The sequence below is a fragment of the Curcuma longa genome, chromosome 2 (assembly GCF_044706935.1).
Source record: "Curcuma longa cultivar G26 ecotype Majalengka, Jawa Barat chromosome 2, ITB_CL_G26_1.1, whole genome shotgun sequence".
In the NCBI taxonomy this organism is placed as follows: Eukaryota; Viridiplantae; Streptophyta; class Magnoliopsida; order Zingiberales; family Zingiberaceae; genus Curcuma; species Curcuma longa.
Window position 1 is genome coordinate 13,435,290 of NC_133862.1, and position 20,501 is coordinate 13,455,790.

General features: G+C 37.2%; 3 protein-coding genes across 4 annotated transcripts; 1 reads left to right on the forward strand and 2 right to left on the reverse strand.

Annotated features, from left to right (window-relative positions):
• Positions 1-1,061: 1,061 nt before the first annotated feature.
• Positions 1,062-5,692, reverse strand: LOC141821914 (protein TAB2 homolog, chloroplastic). Its single transcript, XM_074709298.1, is given in 6 exon segments — positions 1,062-1,393; positions 1,569-1,712; positions 3,315-3,486; positions 4,924-4,993; positions 5,080-5,366; positions 5,369-5,692. Coding segments are annotated over 6 exon segments (1,257 nt in total). The 3' UTR covers positions 1,062-1,133.
• Positions 5,693-11,474: 5,782 nt separating this feature from the next.
• Positions 11,475-15,550, forward strand: LOC141821362 (BTB/POZ domain-containing protein At3g44820-like). Of its 2 annotated transcripts, XM_074708786.1 has the most exons (5): positions 11,475-11,559; positions 11,716-11,845; positions 12,183-12,252; positions 13,139-14,341; positions 15,042-15,550. In XM_074708786.1, exons 1-5 carry the CDS (start codon positions 11,550-11,552, stop codon positions 15,411-15,413), a joined length of 1,785 nt encoding a protein of 594 aa, XP_074564887.1. In that variant the 5' UTR covers positions 11,475-11,549; the 3' UTR covers positions 15,414-15,550. The 2 variants fall into 2 exon arrangements, with proteins under 2 accessions (XP_074564887.1, XP_074564888.1); XM_074708787.1 differs by lacking the exon at positions 11,475-11,559 and having other exon boundaries at positions 11,833-11,845; positions 13,108-14,341.
• A 527-nt stretch (positions 15,551-16,077) lies between these two features.
• Positions 16,078-17,729, reverse strand: LOC141821363 (protein PSK SIMULATOR 1-like). The gene has a single exon (XM_074708788.1). The coding sequence runs from the start codon at positions 17,713-17,715 to the stop codon at positions 16,180-16,182; it is 1,536 nt and encodes a 511-aa protein (XP_074564889.1). The 5' UTR covers positions 17,716-17,729; the 3' UTR covers positions 16,078-16,179.
• Between the last annotated feature and the right edge of the window lie 2,772 nt (positions 17,730-20,501).

Consider the following 20,501-nt stretch of genomic DNA (forward strand, 5'->3'; position numbering starts at 1 on the left):
GGGCACTCTTTTAAGTTTTTATCCAAATTTCATAACGTCATCAAGTTCTTCCTAATCTTCCTCCTATGTATGGACGTAGACTGGAGTTAAATTATATTTTGTGATTTAGATGATAAGTATTAAATAAGAATAACTGAATTTTTATAAATTTATTTTAATATCCAATGAATAAATTTAACATTGAAGGGTCGGAATGTTTTATTTTATATTATAAAAAATATTTTAGTTCTATTAAAATATAATTATAGAAAATAAACAAATTAGACTAATTGATCAAATTCATTGAACTGATTGAGTTAATCAAACTGATGAAAACTAAACCTAAAAAGAGTTAGCTGTTTAATTTAGTTGATATTTTAAATTAGTAACAAACGATCTAATTTTGAATTGATAATTTTATTGTATTTTTAGTGAATAATAACTTTTTTCCTTGCATAACATTTGCACAAATTATAATTAAAAATTGTTTTGTTTTGTTGAATAGAAATGATTTGTTTTTTTTACAACTTTGTTTGGATATTTAAAAAGATAATTTAAAATGACATAATACTTTAAAAGCTTAGATTTTTTTTACCAAATTTAATATTTATTAATAAATTTATTATTTAAATAAAATAGTAAGAAAATATAAGTGAATTGAATAAGTCAAATGAGACAATAAATCTTCTAAAAAAGGTAAAATTCACCACTTTAACTTTAACGGTCTCATGACTATTTATGAGGAGTTAAATCGAGAAATTGTAATGGATCATGACAGAGGAGAGTATTACTCAACTTCGTCAAAATTTAAACCTTTGTCCTTTTTTGTAAGTATGTTCCGTCCTAACTAATTCAGATATATTTTGAGGACAAATGAGACAATAAATCGACTAGGCTTTTAGTTGTCGTTGTTTGTATCGTGATGATACGTACTGATAAAAGCACATAACAGGTACAGAGACTGGGCAAATCAATTTCCAGAACCAAAACAGAAGGAAAACCAAAAGATTACATTCTTTAATTACAAAATTATATATATATATATATATATATATATATATATATAAATGATTTTTTTTAAAAAAAAAGAGAGAGAGAGAGAAAGGAGAAGAGCAGCAAAACATTGACGACAGTAGAACAAGATCATTACCTTGCTATACCGGGGGTGGAGGCAAGTCCAGCAGGAGCCAAAACCCCACGCAGTCTTCTGAATCTAACTCCTCCTGGATGGCAAGAAAGTGTAGACCTCCACATGCCTTCTTTGCAGCTTCCCAAGCTTCTGCCTCCTTCGTCGTTGATGCGTTCTTAGGATAGGTAGCATAGGTATACCTGGTAGAAACCCCAACTGATAGAATCAAGCAAGCCCGGGAAATATCTGCTTCCACTGAACAAATCTCCAAGCCGTTCATCCAAGCTGGTAATAATGCATTTGGTCAAGTATAACAGAGTTTCCAAAATGTTTTAATTAATGAATGATAATACCATACAACTGATCAAACAAAAAACAAAGATAGAGATACTTGACATTTCTATAAATCAAGACTTAGTTGTAGGTTAAGTAATTGCAATTTTTATAGAAAATTAGCTACCTGCCAAAGGTTTAGCGCGTGAAGATGCAACAGCGAGCCCAGGGACCAATGTGTTGTTGTCTATTTCAAAGCCTAACAGTTCCAAATCTAGGCTTCCTCCAAAGGCATACCTTGTCTTAAATGATGACATTTCTTCAACAACAGCTGAAAGTATATTAAGTCTATTAGAGATATAATCAAGGCAATCTAATGAGGAGAACTACTAAAAATGAAGAAGAGAAAAATGAACCGATATGACATTTTTGTGTTGCAAGTTCCAACTAAATTTTGAGCTTAAGTCTGGCAAAACATAGTTGATACAAATGTTGATTACCAAGTTTTCTTGATGGTATGTCACCTAATATCCCCAGAAAGTAGAAATTACATTGGTAGACAATGAGGCACCTAAAAAGAAATAACATAAAACTTCAGCTGGCATACAGTAGGAAAAGTGGAGATGTTATACCTTAGTTTTAAATAAAATTAAACTATGTATAATTCTTGATCTGAGGCTCAATTCAACTTGTTTTGGCAAATTGAGTATCTAGTCGAGTTTATCATGTGGTGGATTAGGTTCTAGTGCATTTTGGGCTCAAATCAGGTTTGAATAAGGGCTAAACCTGAGGAATTTAGGTAGACCAAGCGGTTCAGTCGAATCAAACTAGACCGGGTTCAATTATAATAGGAAATCAGATAAACAGGGAAATTCTATTCCATATTACTTTCTCCTTCTACCCCCTAGCCTGTGAGATGAGTCCGCTACCTTCTTTTTGCATTCTCACACTCAACACCGCCTCCCTCTCCTCTGATTTGTGATTTTCCCCTCTCCCCAGTTTGGAAGGTCAAACTCATAAACTCAGATATGTGGTTTTGTCATTGTACTAAGCCATATTAAAACTAATAAATACACCAGGAAATGAAAGAACACCTACATAATCTAAGCTGAATACTGCAAGAACCCGTTCAACCACAATCATTTGCCTAATTGACTATGTGGAATTCTATCTTTTCATTGATTCCACCAACATGGAAAGAACATGCCTCTGAATTCCAGCTTTAGACTGAATATACACAAAAACATCAAATTCTTCAGATGATGAAGTTGCTTCATGCTTGTGCAGCTTGCATGTTTCTTGATTTGTAAACCTATTCATATACCTTGCAAGCTCCATATTTTTATGGGCCTTCATGCTTGTGCAGCTGAAGCAAATAAGAAGTCTTCCAAAGCTGCGTGATTAGCTTTTTGCAGCTTCAGGGCTTGTTTTTCCATTCTATCGCACTATTATTCTTTCCTCAGCTCCTAGTTCGTTCATTTTTTTCCATTAGCTTGAAAGTCAAAATCCCAATCCAACTTGTCAAATGTCTAAGTGACTAGCATACACCACAAACAACCAAAACATGAACTTAAGAGGTATACAAAGAGGGATGAAGGATTGAAGGATATCAGACAATAAACCTATATATCAAAGCATCAAACTCATATAGAAAAAATGAGAACAATGTTCACCAAAATAAATCTAATGGTAAAAGTGAAAATATCGTAATTATATAAAGTGCACAAGTTAAGTAGAACTTCCTAGGTATATGTCAAAAATATTGTTCTTCCATCATATTACCAACTGTTGTGTTCAAAATACAAATATTACTAGCATCACCATTTCACAGTTTTACTTGTAATTATAATGCCAAGAAGCAGACCTAAATATAAATCGGAATCAATGTGACACATCAACCAGCTTTTATTTTTAGGAACATTTCAGAACTTACCTGAGTAAGGTAATTGAACAAATGCCCACTTTTCTCCAAAGAGGTTATCTGGAAGTTCCATAGCAAATGGATTGTCTAATGTTAACAGAGGCTTTGATCCTTGTTGAAAACCAGGATGGCGGGTATATACTGTCTCATATCGCTCCTCAAGCCATAAAATAAGTGATAAACACTGCAAAGAGTAAGATAATAATCAACATAAGATATTGCATATGATGATAGTTTTAGCAAAATAGAACAAGCAATTACTGTGTTCATGAATCTATATAAGTTAACTAAACCATCAGCATACCCTGGATGTGTGAGAAGGTATATGGATTCATCCTAGACTTTGACATTCGCCATGCCAAAGATAGAACTATAATGTCAATAATTCTTGACTTATCTGGAAATATTTGTTGCCTTTCATGCTAACATATAGTCAAGCATACATGAGTATTTTATGTTATGGTCAAATAATAATAAATAATGGGACCTACTGACACGTGGCCAATGCCAGCCTAATAGTAGGATCTAGCTAAAGGAAGTGACAAGGTTTGACTGACCAATTACACAAGTTCATTAAGATGTATGGGAAATGAGTCACTTCGTACAAACTAAAAGGGGTTTGGCCAGCCAATGTTAGATGTTATCCAAAGGGTCACCTGGACTATATCAAATTAGCAATCCGAGGTGGTGACTTTGGAGGTGGCTAGAGGACTTGGTCACTTTGCTCTCCAAGTGGTGCCTAGACTACAATATCCACACTGCCACCTATAACACATGGCAATATATGACTCTTGGTTGATTGTGGTTGTTGTTCCCTGCATTGCCTATGGCTCCAATTTATAGTTTCTCTTCTTAAATGCAGAGTCTAATTTTATCCACATTAGAGTCATATATTTCTCTTTGAATGTCTCTTTTGTTCAAGTACCGGTTATTGCATAAATCACCTCTGAAATTTTCCAATTTTCAACTTGATACTTCTAATGATCTTAAAATTGCACGTAGCATCCTTAAATGTTGATGTGGCTTGGATAAACTTCGACAGTGGTCCAATGAAGCTATAGTAGAAATCTTGCATGGCTCTGCAGTGCCAAAAAGGTTTGATTGAACCAACAAATATTGACGTAAATGACAATTAAGAAAAAAAAATGATATCATTGTATTCGTAGAATGCACATATAAAAACACACTCTTTTTTTACCAAATAGATCATTCAGGAGTGTTAGATGGACTTTAAAACCTAATATACAATGGCAATTGGATGTTTTATGTGCAACTATAATTGTATTCCTCTGTCATTGGCATTTCTAGGAATATAGAGTAATGTGATTGACGACGCTGTCATTTGAATTTCACTCTCTATGGCAGTTCCATTTGATAGTTTGCAGTTTCTAAACATCAAATCATTCTGTGATAACTAAAGAAACATGAGTATTGGATATGATTTTCATTCCCATTAACAAAAATACCAATGTTAGTTGCATTGACAAACATCGTGATTATATTGACGTTTACCTCTAATGCACAATTGATTTTCTTCAGAAAAAAATGTTCTCAGTTTGACAAACGACTAATTCTAAGACGTGAAAAATAGAGAAGTGGGAGCAGGATAAAGGTGATGAACCCGCTTGCTGGGAATTGGTTTGATTCCGAGCTCGTTGCAAGCTCGCGTTATGATTGTTTGCATCTGTGACCTGCGAAAGAGAGAATAGCATGAGCAATTTGAAAAAAAATGAAGTCAAAAAAAACGAAGAGGGAAAAAAAGAAGAGGAAAAGCGACCTAAAAAACCGAATCCTCTCAGGCAAGGGCACGCCTAAGGTGTCGCTTATAGAGGCGATGGCATCCTTGAGGGTTACGCTGTTGATAACGTTGTTGGGGAAGAATCGAGTGAACTGGAGAGACAGGGTACTATCGCAGACGACGAGCTCCCACAGCTTCTTCCCCCTGTCGTCAAGGATAGGGCGGGAGCAGAAATCCAACTCCCACTCCATGATGCTCCCAGGCTCCGTAGCCCGATCGAGGAACCTCACCTCCGCAGTCTGGTCCCCGTCCTCCTCCTCCTCCTCCTCTCCTCCTCCAACTCTACCTGCAGGCCTTCCTCGTCGTCCGCCGCGGTGGAAGCCGTCGAGATGGAGCTGGGTGGCGCTGGGAGCCGCCGATGCGACGCACCGCAGGTGGAAGGGGAGAGGGGCAGTCGGGAGGAGGACAGAGCCTTTGCGAGATGGAATTGAGAGGCGATGAAGGGCGTGGCGGACTTTGGCCTAGCGACTCCGATGCCCGGAGGATAACAGAAATTGAGGCTGACACTGGACATTTCTGCAGTCTGCTTGCTCTCGAGCCGCAGCAGCAGCCCGCTCTCACTGGCTGAGGACGAGGAGAGAGCCTCGCACATTATCCACCCGTTAAAGCAAATCACATTCATGAATTTCCTGCGTTGAAGAACTTGATCCGGCTAAAACGCAGTGATTCGACCTAACCTGACATTTTCACTGAATCAGTTCCATTCAAACAGGGCCACACCACATTCAATGAGAAGCAATATACGAGAGAAATAAAAATTAAATTTCTTATAATTTGTAATAATAAGAGCCTACATTCACCCCGACAGAATTTAAAATTTATAAATATATATTATAATAATAAAATAAATTAATGTCCACAACCATAAATTTGTTTTAGCACAGATGATAGATTGATTTCGTCGTGCGCTTAAATCTGTGTATCTAAATAATTTTTTTTTTATATTCGTAGGACTGATTTTAAGATGATCCTTAGATAATGAATCTATTTTTTTTAATGTACCATGAATTCTAATATACAGGGCCGCTCAACTATTTTTTATATATTGATCTTCCATGGTACATCAATATATAAAATGAATTATATTTATTTTTTAATATATTATCATTTTATTATTATCATTAATATTATTAATTTAATTTAATTTAATTTAATTTAATTTAAAAATAAACTAAATGGAGTATAATACAATAAATATTAAATTCATTATGATTTATTTTTTTAATAAATAAATAAAATAAAATTATATTAAATATATTTTAATATATTGAATATAATTCATTTTGTATAATTTTTATTAGTTGAGCGGATCAAGAAAAGTCACATGGAAGATCAATATCTCCGATTGATAGCTAGTGAGTTGGAGTTAGGTTCCAAGTTAGACTTCTCTCATGATGTGGATGAATCTCTACAATTTCGAAATAGGTTGTGCGTTCCATATGTATACCCTGTTAAATAAGATCTTTTTCAAGAAGTACATCAATCCAGATTTGTAGTCCACCCCAGTGGTACTCGAATGTTTGACCGAACCGATTTAAACCTTATATTTAGTTCGGTTATAATTTAGTCAAATCAATCCCGATTTGAATTAATGAAATTCTTATCTCCATGCCTACCTTTTGGATTTATTTTGAATCTGATCCGATTTTAATTTAGCTTCCTCAATTTATATCCGATGATTTAATTCGTTCCCTTAGTATTATTATATTTATTTATTTTAAAATTCAATACTTAAAAATGACAGCTAGGATCTTGATGTTCTAGTGTGCTATCAGTGAAAAGACATTGTGTCATGGAAGTTAAAAAGGTGGGGACTTTATTTGGAGAATGATAACGAATGATTGCCAATCTTCTTTTATATTCCTCATGGCTACTTAGTTTTTTGCTTTATATTGGCTTGGAAATCATGGGAGATTGTTTCAGATTATTTCTTTCTCTCTACAAATGATGAGTGGATATTCAACAATTTTTCAACTCACTATTAGGTGAAAAGTCTTCTTTTATGATATATTCCTCATGGCCACCTAGTTTTCTGCCTTCTATTGGCTCTGAAATCATGGGAGATTGTTTCTGGTTATTTCCTCTACAAATGATGAGTGGATATTCAATAGTTTTTCAACTCACTATTAGGTGAAATGCTTCTTTTATGATATGCTTCTCTTTGTTGGTTCTCTTTATATTGTTGTGTTGTGGCAGGCTAGTGCTAGTTTTGCTCTTGTAGAAGGAAGAAGGGTCCAGATCAAATGTTGAAAACTCATTCTGGGATTTAACACAACAATCATCTTGAGAGCAACCTACGTTCTTCCCCGTCCTCTTCCTTGACCCTCCCGTTGAGCCAGCAGGTCCTCTTCTAATTGTAGCACCAATTCTAACTTCAGCTACAGGTTCAGTTTGAAGGACAACTGGGGTTTTTGCTGTCTTTCCTATCTCAACGAAAGGTGCAACTGGTGTTAGTCAATCAGCTTAACGATTGCAGGAGAAAGTTGCAGTTTCCTCCGTTGATAGCAGTGAATGCAATACTTCCTCCACATACTAATTTGGTACAGCCTAGAAGGTAAGTAGTTTTCTAACCTTCAGAGGCTATATACATATATATGGATTGCATATATGACTTTGACCTGTTGATGCTACCTTCTCCTTATATGATGGATTCTTTGTGATTGTTTGTTTACTGAAATTCCCTCAAATAGATTTTCTTGGAGAGGCAATCATGAACTTATTTGGGAAAACAAACATATGCTCAATTGCAGGATTTAATTCAGAAGTGGCAAGTTCAGAAACTTCACAAGAAGTCATTCTCACCATTATGGCCGGTTGGTTTCTGTATCCTTAGCACACGTTTTTCCTCTGATTACTCCAAAGAGCGGATGAAGAATGGAAAGGGATCAACGATGGAAAACTATCCTCTAGAGAAGGGAAGAGAAAGGCGAAGGAAAACAGATAAAGAAAAAAACAATAGAGGATGGGAGGGAAAGAATCCTTCAACGGTCCGTTTAGAAAATTAATATAAACAGATTAAATTTTTGTTGATCTGTAGATTCGTCGATGTCTCGATCTCCCGAGCTAGTCCAACATCTCGATTTCTCAGATACAACAAATTATTTGATAGAATAACTTTTATCTAAAATGACTTGATATAATTTAATTGACTGAAATCACATCCCAAATGATTGACCGGAGGCAGGGGCGGCTCAAGCCTACGGGGGGCCCTAGGCAATTTTTTTTAAAATAATTATTATTATTTAAAAAAAATTTCTCTCACCTTTTTTTATTCGGACTTGAGATCGACAATGGTGGGTTTAAATTTTTTTAAAATAAATTAAAATATTAATTTTAAAAATAAATTTTTTATATAAAATTAAAATTTCTTGCTTTTTTAGAAGTAAAATTATTAATTAAATTTTCATATTCAAGTTTTAATAATAAATTTTTTCCAATTAATAACATTGCTAAATTATTTAATCTTTCTTGAAACATAGTTGAACGTAAATAAGACTTTATTAATTTTAATTTTGAAAAATAAGTCCTCAAGACTTTCAACTTTCTAAAAATTTTTCACCTTGAAGAAACACATACATTAATCATTAATCAGATACATTAATTTTTACCCTAAAAAATTATTTAATAGACAGAAGAAAGATCAATTTATAATATTTTATTTACATATTCTATCAATATATATTTATTTCTTAATTCAATTCGTTCATGAACATGAAAATTATATTTTCATTCCATTTTTCAATCAGAATTATCTCGTCATTGATCAAATTAAATGAAGTAATTAGTCTGATTGTTGAATCATCAAAACATGCCAGCAATTTAATGATGAAATAAATCATAATAATAAAAGTCATTTTATAAAATAATAAAGATCATTTAATAAAAAAAATCATTGCTCACCGACAAAGGCGAGAAGGCCGAAGGGTTAGGGCGCAAAAGCGAAGGCGTAGGCCGTAGGCGCGAAGGCGAAGCGCGTGCAGGCCCAGCCGAAGGCGAAGGCGCACTGGCACAGGGTCGAGCCCGTCGGGCCCGTCGGGCGAAGGGTGCACAGAGCCGGGCGAAGCTGCGAAGTCGCGAAGGCGCAGGGCTGGCCGCCGGGGCGAAAGGGCGCAGGGTCGGGTGAAGGCAAAGACGACGGCGCAGGGCCGGGCGAAGGGCTCGTAGGGCAAGGCTGGGCGAAGGCACAGCCGCGCAGGCCACAGGGCGGGGCGAAGGCGAAGGCGAACGACGACTTGAAAATTTCGGTTCGAATCGGGGATTCATATTTCAGAGCGGAAGGAAGGTGAACGGTTTTTAAAATTTTTTAAGAATTTTAATGGGTTTTCGGGACTTTAATCGATTAAACCAATTAATAAATTTATTTTAATAATTTTTATTTTTTAATATATATATTGATATATTGAAAGTTGGGCCCCAATTAAAAGGGGCCCTAGGCATAGGCCTTAGCCTAGAGCCGGCGTCCGGAGGCTTTTTGTTCACCAAACACTTGCTTTCATTCAAGCATCCGCGGATCACTTTCCGTCCGCCCAGATCGAACGGAAACAATTCCTCCTCTCCTCGGTGCCTTGGTCTGGAAAATGGCCTTAATTTGCCTGCTGCGTGGGGTGCGGCGTTTGCCTCCGCCGATGACTCCATTCGAGCGTTCGGCTAGGGCTGAAGGTGGCGATGGCGTTGCGACGACTAGGGTTAGCTGATGAGCTCGTCGTCTTCACCATCGCCACCCTTCCCGTTCTGGAGCTTCACCCTTCCTCCCCCTCGGCAGCGACGAGGATGAAGACGCCTAGGGAATCGACGTGCACGAAGGGCTTCGCCCGCCTCCGGCGCGAGCGTTTTTGGAGCAAATCTTAGCCATGAAGAAGTCGTCACCGTCGGTGACCGCTCTCCTTGCGTGCATTTATCTTCGCGCTTTCATCTTGTCGGCGGTGCGCGCTGAGGATCCTTTTCTCTTCTTCACCTGGAAGGTCACCTACGGCACGTTGTCTCCTCTCGACGCCCCTCAAAAGTCATCCTCATCAACGATCAGTTCTCGACCCCAACATCAGCTCCACCATCAACAACAACGTCGTCATCACCATCTTCAATAACATCGATGAGCCCATCCTCTAGACATGGTTCATTTTCTGAATCACTTAGCCGTTTTTCTAATCGGTCAAAATTGATTTTTGTTTGTATTGATTAGTTGATTTATATGGTTGGATCAGGTATGCCATCCAGCAGAGGAAGAATTCATGGCAAGATGGCTTGTCGGGAACCAACTGCCCCATCCCTTCCGGCAAGAACTTCGCGTATCATTTTCAAGTGAAGGATTAAATCGGGAGTTATTTCGACTTCCCCTCCACTAGCAAGCACAGGACCGTCGGCAACTTCGACGGCCTCCACCATGTCAACCGCCGCCTCCTCATCCCCATTTTCCCCTTCTCTGGCGCCTCCCTTCGTCGTTTTTTCCCCCTTTTCTTCTTTTTTTTCATCAATTTTTCGTCGTTTCCCTTTCCCTTCCGTCGTAGGCTTTCCTATCAACGAAATTAATAATTTTCGCTTCATCAGTTGGGATGATCATGAAGTGTTTGAAGTGTTTAGGGCCATCTCGCATTGAACATTCCAAGGCATCATCGAGTATCTAAAATGTTTCCGGACTCAAATGTCCAAAGACGGTGTTGGGGCATTGGAAAAAGAGCAAAAATAAAAAAAGTAAAACAAAACAAAACAAAAATATAAGGAAGGAATTTTGGATGTGATTAAGATGATACGAGGTAGAACTGTCAAACGGATCAATGTATAATGAGATAGATTAATCTATCACAAACTTATCACATGGTAGAATAGGCTGGTTTATCAATTTAGTGGGTTAAAAAATTTTCAACTCTTTTAATTTTCAACTCAATTCAAGATGCAGTACGTGTTAGGTAAGTCAACTTCCATAAACCTATAAAAAAATATAAAAATATAAAAAATTTAAAATTTGAAATTACATTTTCAAGGGTTAAATTTATTAGTTCATCGAGTTTTTATTTTAATTTTAAATTTTGAAATTTTTTTATGTGAGTCAATTTTTATACATTGTGTGAATTTTGATGGACCAATTTATTTAAATTTATTTTAAAATAAATTGATAAAATTTTAATTTAATCTATTTATATTATTTAATAAAATTAATTTAAATTAATGTTTTATAAAAATCAATCAATCAATAACGATTTACAAAAAAAAAATCAAAATCAATCAAACGATTAAAAAAGGGGGTATTTTAGAAAATCACAAAAAAGACAAAAAGGCGTGTGAAATTTGGATGGATGCTCTAAAAAAAAGTTACCTTGTGTGCTTTTCCCGATTTTCTTGCCCATCACGATGGTGATGATGATACCTAGTCGGTGGAGCGTCGTTGTCCGAGGCAAGCGGCGAGGAGGCTGACGAGCTCCCGAGGCCTCCACAGAGTGAGCTGCTCATGATGGATGCCCCCTGGTAGGTAAAGATAGCCAACGATCTCCTCTTCGCCCTTCCCCTTTTTCTCCTCTCCACCACTGCACTAGTGCTCTTTACAGCTGCGATCGATCGCTTCCTCACTCAGACCTGCACCCCTTCTTTCTCAATCGGATCGAAGATTTCATCTATCCTCAGGTGTCACGCTTCAAGGCGCCTGCAATTTTCGGGGTTCATCCTTTTATTCTCTTTGGTCCTCTTGCAGCCCTAACATGATGGCTTCGACCGATGGGAAGGATTGTTATTTTTATCGTCGAGGAAATGATTGGTACGTTTTGCGTTTTGATTTACAGACCTCTTTATCTCTTAGTTGCAGCTACACTAGGATTTGGCTTTTTACAGCCCTAACAGGGATTTTTGTTGTCTCGACGCATCAATGCCGGTGAACTTTCCTTATCATTACACTAAGATGAGAGATTAGTTTGTTATGAGACAGCAGAACACCCCTTTTTTTTTTTGAAACATTTTGCTGATTATAATTAAGATATATATTTCATATGTTGCTAACCCCTGAATGTGGATTGCAAGAAATGTAGAAATGTATTACAAAATTTTGTTCAGCCTTGTATTTGATTTATACAAACTAATTGTTTGATGCTATGCAGGTTCTCTAAAACAAGGATCCCGAGTGATATTGTTATCGAAGTAGAGGGGCAATTGTTTCATTTGCATAAGGTAACCATTCAACAATTTATCCTTCACGTGTCTAAGAAACATTTTCTATTTCTTTCATTCTTGTCTCTTCATTCAGTCCATAACATGAAAAATTTGTCTATGTACCAATAGCATACAACTTAATTATTCAAGATATTGAATGTTTATAAGATATATATTGTTTTCATTAGAGAAATAGATCGCCGCTACATCTTAAGCATCTCATTTAAAAAACATGAAGTTAGAAAAGAATTATTAGAGAACAAGGAATTGCCAGATTGTTGCACCACTATTCTGCAATTGAAGTATTCAGATGTAGATTAGAAGCTATATTTTGTGGACCATATGAAACAATAGGAATGACTTGGTTTTAAATGTAATGAAAAGAAACATGCATGTTTTCCACATGTTAATGAGGTTTAACTTGTAAATGGAGCAAGTAGCATGGGTTAGAGCAACATGCATGGACATTTTTTTTGTTTGGTCTTGACCACTAGGTGTCCTTGCACCACATTCAATGTGAGACTTTTCCCTTTTGGGGGCAGTAGTGATAATGGTAAACCCCTTCTAACTATGTCGTTATATGGATTCAAATCCCATGTATTGGTGGGAAGTCCTATGGAGCTAGCTTACTGCTAGACCAAACAACTGTAGGAACTTGTAGAACAGTTGAATGCTGTCAATTTGCCTTATACTGCAAATGTTTCAAAATAACTATGAACGCAGAGGCATTCCTCAATCTCATTGTAAATGTTTGTGGTATGTGTTAAAGCTGCATCGTAGAAACATAGGATCTTTTTTATATATTTTTTCCTACCAGCATGATGCTTTTTTATCTTTCTTTGATTACTTGTCTTGGTTATCAATTGGTGTCAGTTACAATATCTGAATGTATTTGGGCCTTCAGTTCCCACTCATGTCAAAATGTGGGAAAATTGCACGTGTTTTAGAAGGACTGCAAACTGTCAAGGAAAGCACACATCATATGTTATCAGGTTGTCCTGGAGGAGCTGTTACATTTCTGCTAGTAGCCAAATTCTGCTACGGAATCAAGGTGGAATTGTCACCAAAGAACATCATAGTTGTATATTGTATAGCTGAATACCTTGAGATGACAGAGGAACTTGATGAAGAGAATCTACTTCCTGAAGCAGAAAGTTTCTTTCATAAGTCCATTCTTCACAGCTGGAAAGACTGCATTATGGCTCTACAAAGCTTTGATCCTTCTCTTTACCATGGCGAGTTTGGGCATATTGTTGGTAAATGTACTAATGCTCTCTCAACGATGATATGTACTGATCTTAGTTTGTTTGGGTGGCCAATGATGCTATATGGAAGCTTGCAAAGTCCCGGTGGTAGTATCCTATGGAATGGAATAAGCACAGGTGCCAGAATTAGAAGCTCACAATCTGACTGGTGGTGCGAAGATGTCTCAATGCTAGGTATTTGGATCTTCAAAAGACTGATTAAAACAATGCAGGGGCGAGGTGTAAGAACCATAATTGTCACTGGTGCTCTGATGCATTATGCTAAAAAACATTTACCAGGCCTTGCTCGGTGGGAAAAGAAACATGGTGGTAGATATCTTGCAAGTCTTAATTCATCACCAGATGTAATAAATCACAAAGTGCTAATTGAAAGCATTGTTGACTTGCTTCCGCATAAGAAGGGAAAGTCCTACTGTCGCTTCCTTTTAGGACTCCTAAGGTTTGCTGTTATACTAAAAGTTAACCAGTCATGCAAAGAAACTCTCCAGAGAAATATAGGCATGCAACTTGATTTGGTGACTCTTGATTGCCTTTTAATTCCAAACTTCTTAGATTCTGACAATCTGTATGACACTGACTGTGTTGAACAGATTATTCACTATTTCTTGGATTCACAAGAGTCTAGCATTGGAACATTTTCACCTCCCTCATCTGATTCTACTTTTACTAGATCGACTTCTTCCTTGAACAGAGTCACACAGCTGATTGACAGTTACATTACTGAGGTTGCTCCTGATATCAATCTAAGGCCTGAAAAGATGCTTGCTCTTCTTCTAGCTCTTCCAAAATCTTTGCGAAGCCAGTATGATGGACTGTATAGAGCATTGGATATGTATTTGAAGGTTTGAATATATCTTATCATCTTTTTGCCAGTTCCGAAGATCATATTTATCTCAGAAGGATTCTTGTTAACTGTGTTATAGCTGATTATTAAAGTAACTTTGTTATAGCTGATATATATTTCTCCAATGGTTGAGATAACTCGGTAAATTTAAAAGCTTGGCATTTTGTTTTCTAGTTCTCTGATTGATGGTCCGTGTTCAATTCACATATGATACATGCTTTACAATTCAACTGTCGTATGTTAAACTCCAAAGAAGTCCATTCTTTTTGCAATGTCAAAGAGCATATGTTCTCCAGAAAGTTTATCATTAAAATTCTTATGCTAGCTTATATATAGATTACTAGATAACAATATAAACATGCTAATCAATTTTGATCTTATTTTCTAATTTTCTTGGGATTGTCATTCAAATATGTATCATATGGGAATTATACACTTGTAAGACAACTTTCAAACTGTACTACTCTAGCATGTGTTTAATACCAATATGAATCAAATGGTCAAGGAAGAAAGCTTTGCAATCGTTAAGCATTCATGATGCTTGTTTCCATGTCATTGTTTTTCCTGCACCTAGCTTCAAGCTATGGGAATATTTAGAAGCGACACCAAATGGGCCATTCTTTTATTTAAGAAAAATTATCCAATAAGCTTCAGGTTTGAAAAACTGTTATGTGCTAATTTTCTGTCTTCATCTCCAGGGACACCCTTGGCTTGTAGAGAAGGATAAGATGCTACTTTGTAGCACTATAGATTTTCGAAAAGTCTCTACTGCTACATGTGCACATGCATCACAGAATGAACGATTGCCACATAGAATCATTTTACAGGTTCTATTTTTTGAGCAGTTGCAGATGCAAATGACTCTTTCTCATTACCTCGATGCTATGGACACAGACAGCGTTGCTGCTGCAAATAACATGGCTGGAAATTTGCTGCAGAGAGATGGGTGGGTTTCACTTGTTCGTGAAAATAGAGTCCTCAAGGTAGACTTGGAAGCACTTGTGTCCAGGGTTAGAAGTTTGGAGCAGGATCTATCAATAATAAAACAACAAATAAGACAGATGACATAGTGCTTTGTCAACACTTGTTTTATGTCCGTCAGACTTAAATTTATGTTTGTGGCTGAAGGCATGGTGGCTGTTATTATACTAAACAAATACCTAGCTTCACAAAGATTGTAAATTTGGTAAAATAACGTGGATAATTGTAAATCTCTCGTTTGTCGCAAATATAGGTTATGCAATAAACATGCTGATATTTTTAACACAATAATTGTGATGAGTTTTAAGTGTGATCTAATGGTATAAATAAGACATCCTCCGTAGAGGGTTTCCATTGAATTTGTGTTGCAATTTTTAGCACATCTTTTCTACTGCTGCTCGTTGATGTCCAGTGTATCTTTTGAACATTGTATATTTCTCTATAATATAATTTATGTTGTTCCAAGTGTAGTTTTTCTCCTGGTGTTGATTGTGTCTCATCAATTTCTCTATTCATTCCTTTGGGTTGTTAAGACATTCTTTCCAATTGCCATTTGGATAGTCAAACACTTCTACCCGTAGATGTACATTTTACCGCAGGCTAGGCACTTTTATTCAGGTAGATATACCTCTTCCAAAAGTTTTAAGGCATCCCTTCCACCTCTTTGGATCAGTAGTAAGTTTGAGTCAAGAATTATACCTTTTTAAAAATAATATTATTCATTTAAGTGCTTATAGTTTATTTATAAGTGTTTCAAGGAACTCAGATCAACAAGGTTGAGGGAGGCTGCCCTTCACTTGCCTTTTGAAATAAGTGAATTAATTCCTATCCTTTTCTGTTTGCAGAAGATACGAGCTAAGCAAGGCCATGCAGCGTAATATGATCATAAAACTGCACTTCAGGGCATGAATCAAAATCATGCTGGAAGTGAGAAAATTCATCGAGATTTCTTTTGCCGCCACACTCCGTCGTTGCTTTAGCATTCATCTCCCTCCCGTACCTCCACAGGTAATTCAGCCCCACGAGTAGCTCAGTGATGGCATCCTCCGTCTTCTTCTGGTCTGCAAAGTACAGAGTCTGCACCAGTAGAACGTTGGAGCTCGACGCCACGCTCTGCTGCTCCATGCCTCGCTCCGACTGCCACCTGATCATGTTGTGGGCGAGTGGCGCCAGACACTCTAGTATCCTCCTCACGGCGGCGCTCCACTTTGCTGCGAGAATTGGATCGTGAGCAACTGAGCTCAAGTTCTTGACGTATGATCTGAGACGTGTCCTGAGAGCCGCCTTCACGTTCGTGGTTAACGCTTTGTACAGGACGTCTCTCGCATCCGGACCGATCAAATGGGGACACACCGCCAGCTTCTCGATCTCGATGATGATGTTGGCGTAGTGCAGAGCTAGAGCTGCGTCTCCGAGGGTCGACGCAGGAGCGTTTAGCCAGCGGAATCTCGGGTCCATCATCGGCAAAAGAAGATTTTTTGCTGGATTGTGACCGCCGCCGCCGCCGCCGCCGCCGCCGCGTGCCGGATAATTAGTTCGGGAATTGCGTTGCTTCCTAACCGGAACAGGAGGCAAGCCTGCCTTGTCAACAAGAGGTCCGCAGATGAATCCGGCAACCGAGCGGCTACGAATTAGGCGGGGGATGTGGCCGCCGGACTGCTTGGTGGCTTCCTTTCTCTGTTGGACTCCAAAGACTTGCCTGATCCTCCCCACGATAGAGAACAGAGACCCACCCAGCAGCCGGACGACGTAGTCGTAGTCTCGAACCCACAGCGAAGCCTCGCGCAGGCAATTCACCTGCTGCCGCTGCCACGCCACCTTTCGATCGAATTCGTCGACGAGGTGGGTGGCCTGGGGGTTCGCCAGTATCCGCCGCTGCGCCTGCTCTAGCTCCCCCAGCACCTCGAGCTCATCGCGCAGATTCGCCCCCAAGGCGACGAACCGCTCCATCTTCTTCACCTTGCGCTCCATCTTCCACCCCACGTACTCGAAGCCGTACGTGTCAGCGCCGGCCTCAACCTGCAGGTCCGAAATCGCGGCGTGGAAACACTGCAGCACCGGGTCGGAGCACCGCCGTCCCAGGCGGGACACAGAGCTTGCTAGGAACCCGACGCCGTCCATAATCTCGGCGAGGACGAGCTCGAAGAGGATGTCGTCGTCGTCGGAAACTAACTTTCGCACGCCCTCGAGGCAGCGGAGCTCGTCGCGGAGCCAGGCGATGCGGTCGTCGGCGAGGGCGTGCCAGAGCTGAGCGGCCCTGGACATGAGCCCGGCCACCTCGAAAGCCAGCACGCCGACGACGGCGGATTTCCCCCGCTCGGTCTTCCTCTTACTGCCTCCTCTCACGAGGCTCACCCGGCCAAGCCACGACTCTGACTTCACCCTCCTCATCGACGCAAGAGAATGAACGCAACAAACGCAGCAGAAGTGATGGAATCAAGCAAATGCAAGCCACATACGAAGATCCTTCTTCCACTGCATTTTATCCATTCTCCTACTGGCAGCTAGCTGCCATTACCATGGTAGAAGACAGCTCCAGTCTCACGAGGGCGGGCCAATCAGCAATCCTGCTGAAGAACCTCGTTGACATGAACACCCACCGGAGAGAAAGCAACATATTAGTTCGAATATGGACCATCATCCAAAGTACTTAATTTGGAAGTGGTTGCAAGCACATGGTGAATCGAATCCGTCTGAAGGTATAATAACTGGAAAAATTATAATAAATGCATGCCAATGATCTATTCAGACACCGCATTTCACGCCGCAGCACCGCTAATCAAGACTTTGCGGTTCCTCGTCAAGATATATATTTTGAAGTATATAAAATTAACTCGTACAGTTATCCTGATCGAAGTCTGAACATAAACATGGTGGATTCATAAGAAACATCTAATTGATGAAGCAGCTAATTACTCTATCAGTAAGGCCAAAATATCTTGAAATAAACAATAGAGAATGACAAATGAGGTAAGGTAGGACACAGGAAAATAAGACATATTGCAGCAAAAACAAACTTGAGAAGAACGCAGTCTCGACTTCTCTATTTTCGAGCATTCAGAAATCCACTTGGACTTGGTATTGCTTCCCAAGTACTCGGCAACGCTCTTCCGACTCGGCACAAAAACAGCAGAGACCCACTTAACTAACTCAGTAGTTGGCAATGGGAACCACTCGGCAACACTCGGCGTCACTCGGAAGTACTCGGGAACTCAAGGGTAATGCTCATGCATTCAATCTACTAAGGTGATCTAGCACTCGAGCGATAATAGAAGTCGGGCGAAGTTCTCTCCCAACTTGACACAACAGTCGAGCAACAATCTACTCGGCTGACTCGACGCTCAAGCAACTTAGCACTCGGCAAGTTCAGTTGACTCGACACTTAGCAACTCAACTGACTTAGTACTTGGCAAGCTCAATCGACCCGACACTTGGCAGCCCGGCCAACTCTGTTATCAACAACTCATATCTCAATTGACTTATGCTACGACACACAACATTCTTTTCGGGAAGCATTAGGTCGCCAGACCTCGTGGCACTTGGAAAGCGATATCCCACTCAGACTCGGCTACTCACCTATATAACCAACTATGAGATATCAAAGGTTATCTTGAAGTTAATTTGTTATTCAAATTATTCCCCTCTATCTCCGGCAATAAACTTGTGTAACAAAATATGGACCAAAATCAAGAAAACATTCGTGTAGGGCGTTTAAAGGCTGTCAATTGATATCCTAATCGCCACCAGAGTTACTTTGTACAACAAGAAGAGTCAGATCCCATTTGCCTTAATTTGTTTTCCCATGTTTTTGTTTCAGTGTATCATTAGCATTTCAAGACTCTACGGTTTTCATTTTGGAAAGCTTAAAAAAAACCAGTTAACAATGGGTATCCCAGAAACATATTTTTTTAAAGAGAATTAAAATCTGTTTTAGATTTAGATAAATTAGATATGATTTACTATAAAAATACTAATTCATTTCACTTTAATAAAATATATTATTAAAAAAAAGATAAAATTTGAAATGAATTTAAGACAAAATTATAAATAAATTTTTATAAATAAAAATTAATATAGTATAAATAGAATTTGAAATAGTATAATTTTTGTCTCAAGATTTATTTAAAATTTAATAAAAAAATTAAGATAGAAAATAATTTATTTCAAATTTATATAAATTATTTTAAATATAAATAAAATCTATTTCAAATTTTTATAAATTAGAGACACATTTATTATGAAATTATTAATTTACTTTATTTTAATAAAATATAATATTTAAAAAAATTAAAATCAAATTTAAAATGAATTTGAGATAAAATTACAAATAAATTTTTATAAATAAAAATAAATATAGATTATAAATTTGAAACTGTGTAATTTTTATTATAAAATTTATTTAAAATTTAATAAAAAATTGAGACAGAAAATAATTTATTTCAAATTTATATAAATTAGTGACATATTATTTAAATGAAAATAAAATCTATTTTAGATTTATATAAATCAAAGATAAATTTACTATGAAATTATTAACCTGTTTTATTTTAATAAAATATAATATTTATAAAAATGATGATTAAAATAAATTTGATACAAAATTACATATTTATTTTTATAAATAAAAATAAATATGAATTATAAATAAAATTTGAGATAGTATAATTTCTATCAAAAATATTTATTTAAAATTTAATAAAAATCTGAGAAAAAATATTTTAAATTTATATAAATTTTTGAGACAAAAATAAATTTTATTTTAAATTTATATTTGTTATGAAATTATTAATCTACTTTATTTTAATAAACTATAATATTTGAAAAGAAATTGATAGTGAAATTTGAAATGAATTCGTATGTATAAATTTTTATAAGTAAAATATGTTTTAAGATGAAATTAAACGATCCGTTTTAAATTTTTGCAAATTTCTACAGAATTACTAATTTATTTTACTTAAATAAAATATAATATATAAGAAAAAAATTTGAGTCTGAATTTAAAATAAATTAGAAATGAAAATTTTAAAAGAAAAAAATCTATTTTAAATTTATAAAAATTAAAAAGAAATTTAAAGTTTAGGGTCTAGGGGTTCATGTTCTTAAATTCTGGGCAGCAACTGACAATGATTCAAGGGGAAATGCCATTGAAATTTCTGAAACTGCGACAAATTGGTTGG

Bases quoted from the DNA above. Each gene is read 5' to 3' on its own strand.
- LOC141821362 (XM_074708786.1), top strand. The intron at 11,846-12,182 runs GTACGTTTTGCG...GATGCTATGCAG, and splicing joins TATCGTCGAGGAAATGATTG to GTTCTCTAAAACAAGGATCC. The intron at 14,342-15,041 runs GTTTGAATATAT...CTTCATCTCCAG, and splicing joins CATTGGATATGTATTTGAAG to GGACACCCTTGGCTTGTAGA.
- LOC141821363 (XM_074708788.1), bottom strand. From the start codon at position 17,715: ATGAGGAGGGTGAAGTCAGAGTCGTGGCTTGGCCGGGTGAGCCTCGTG.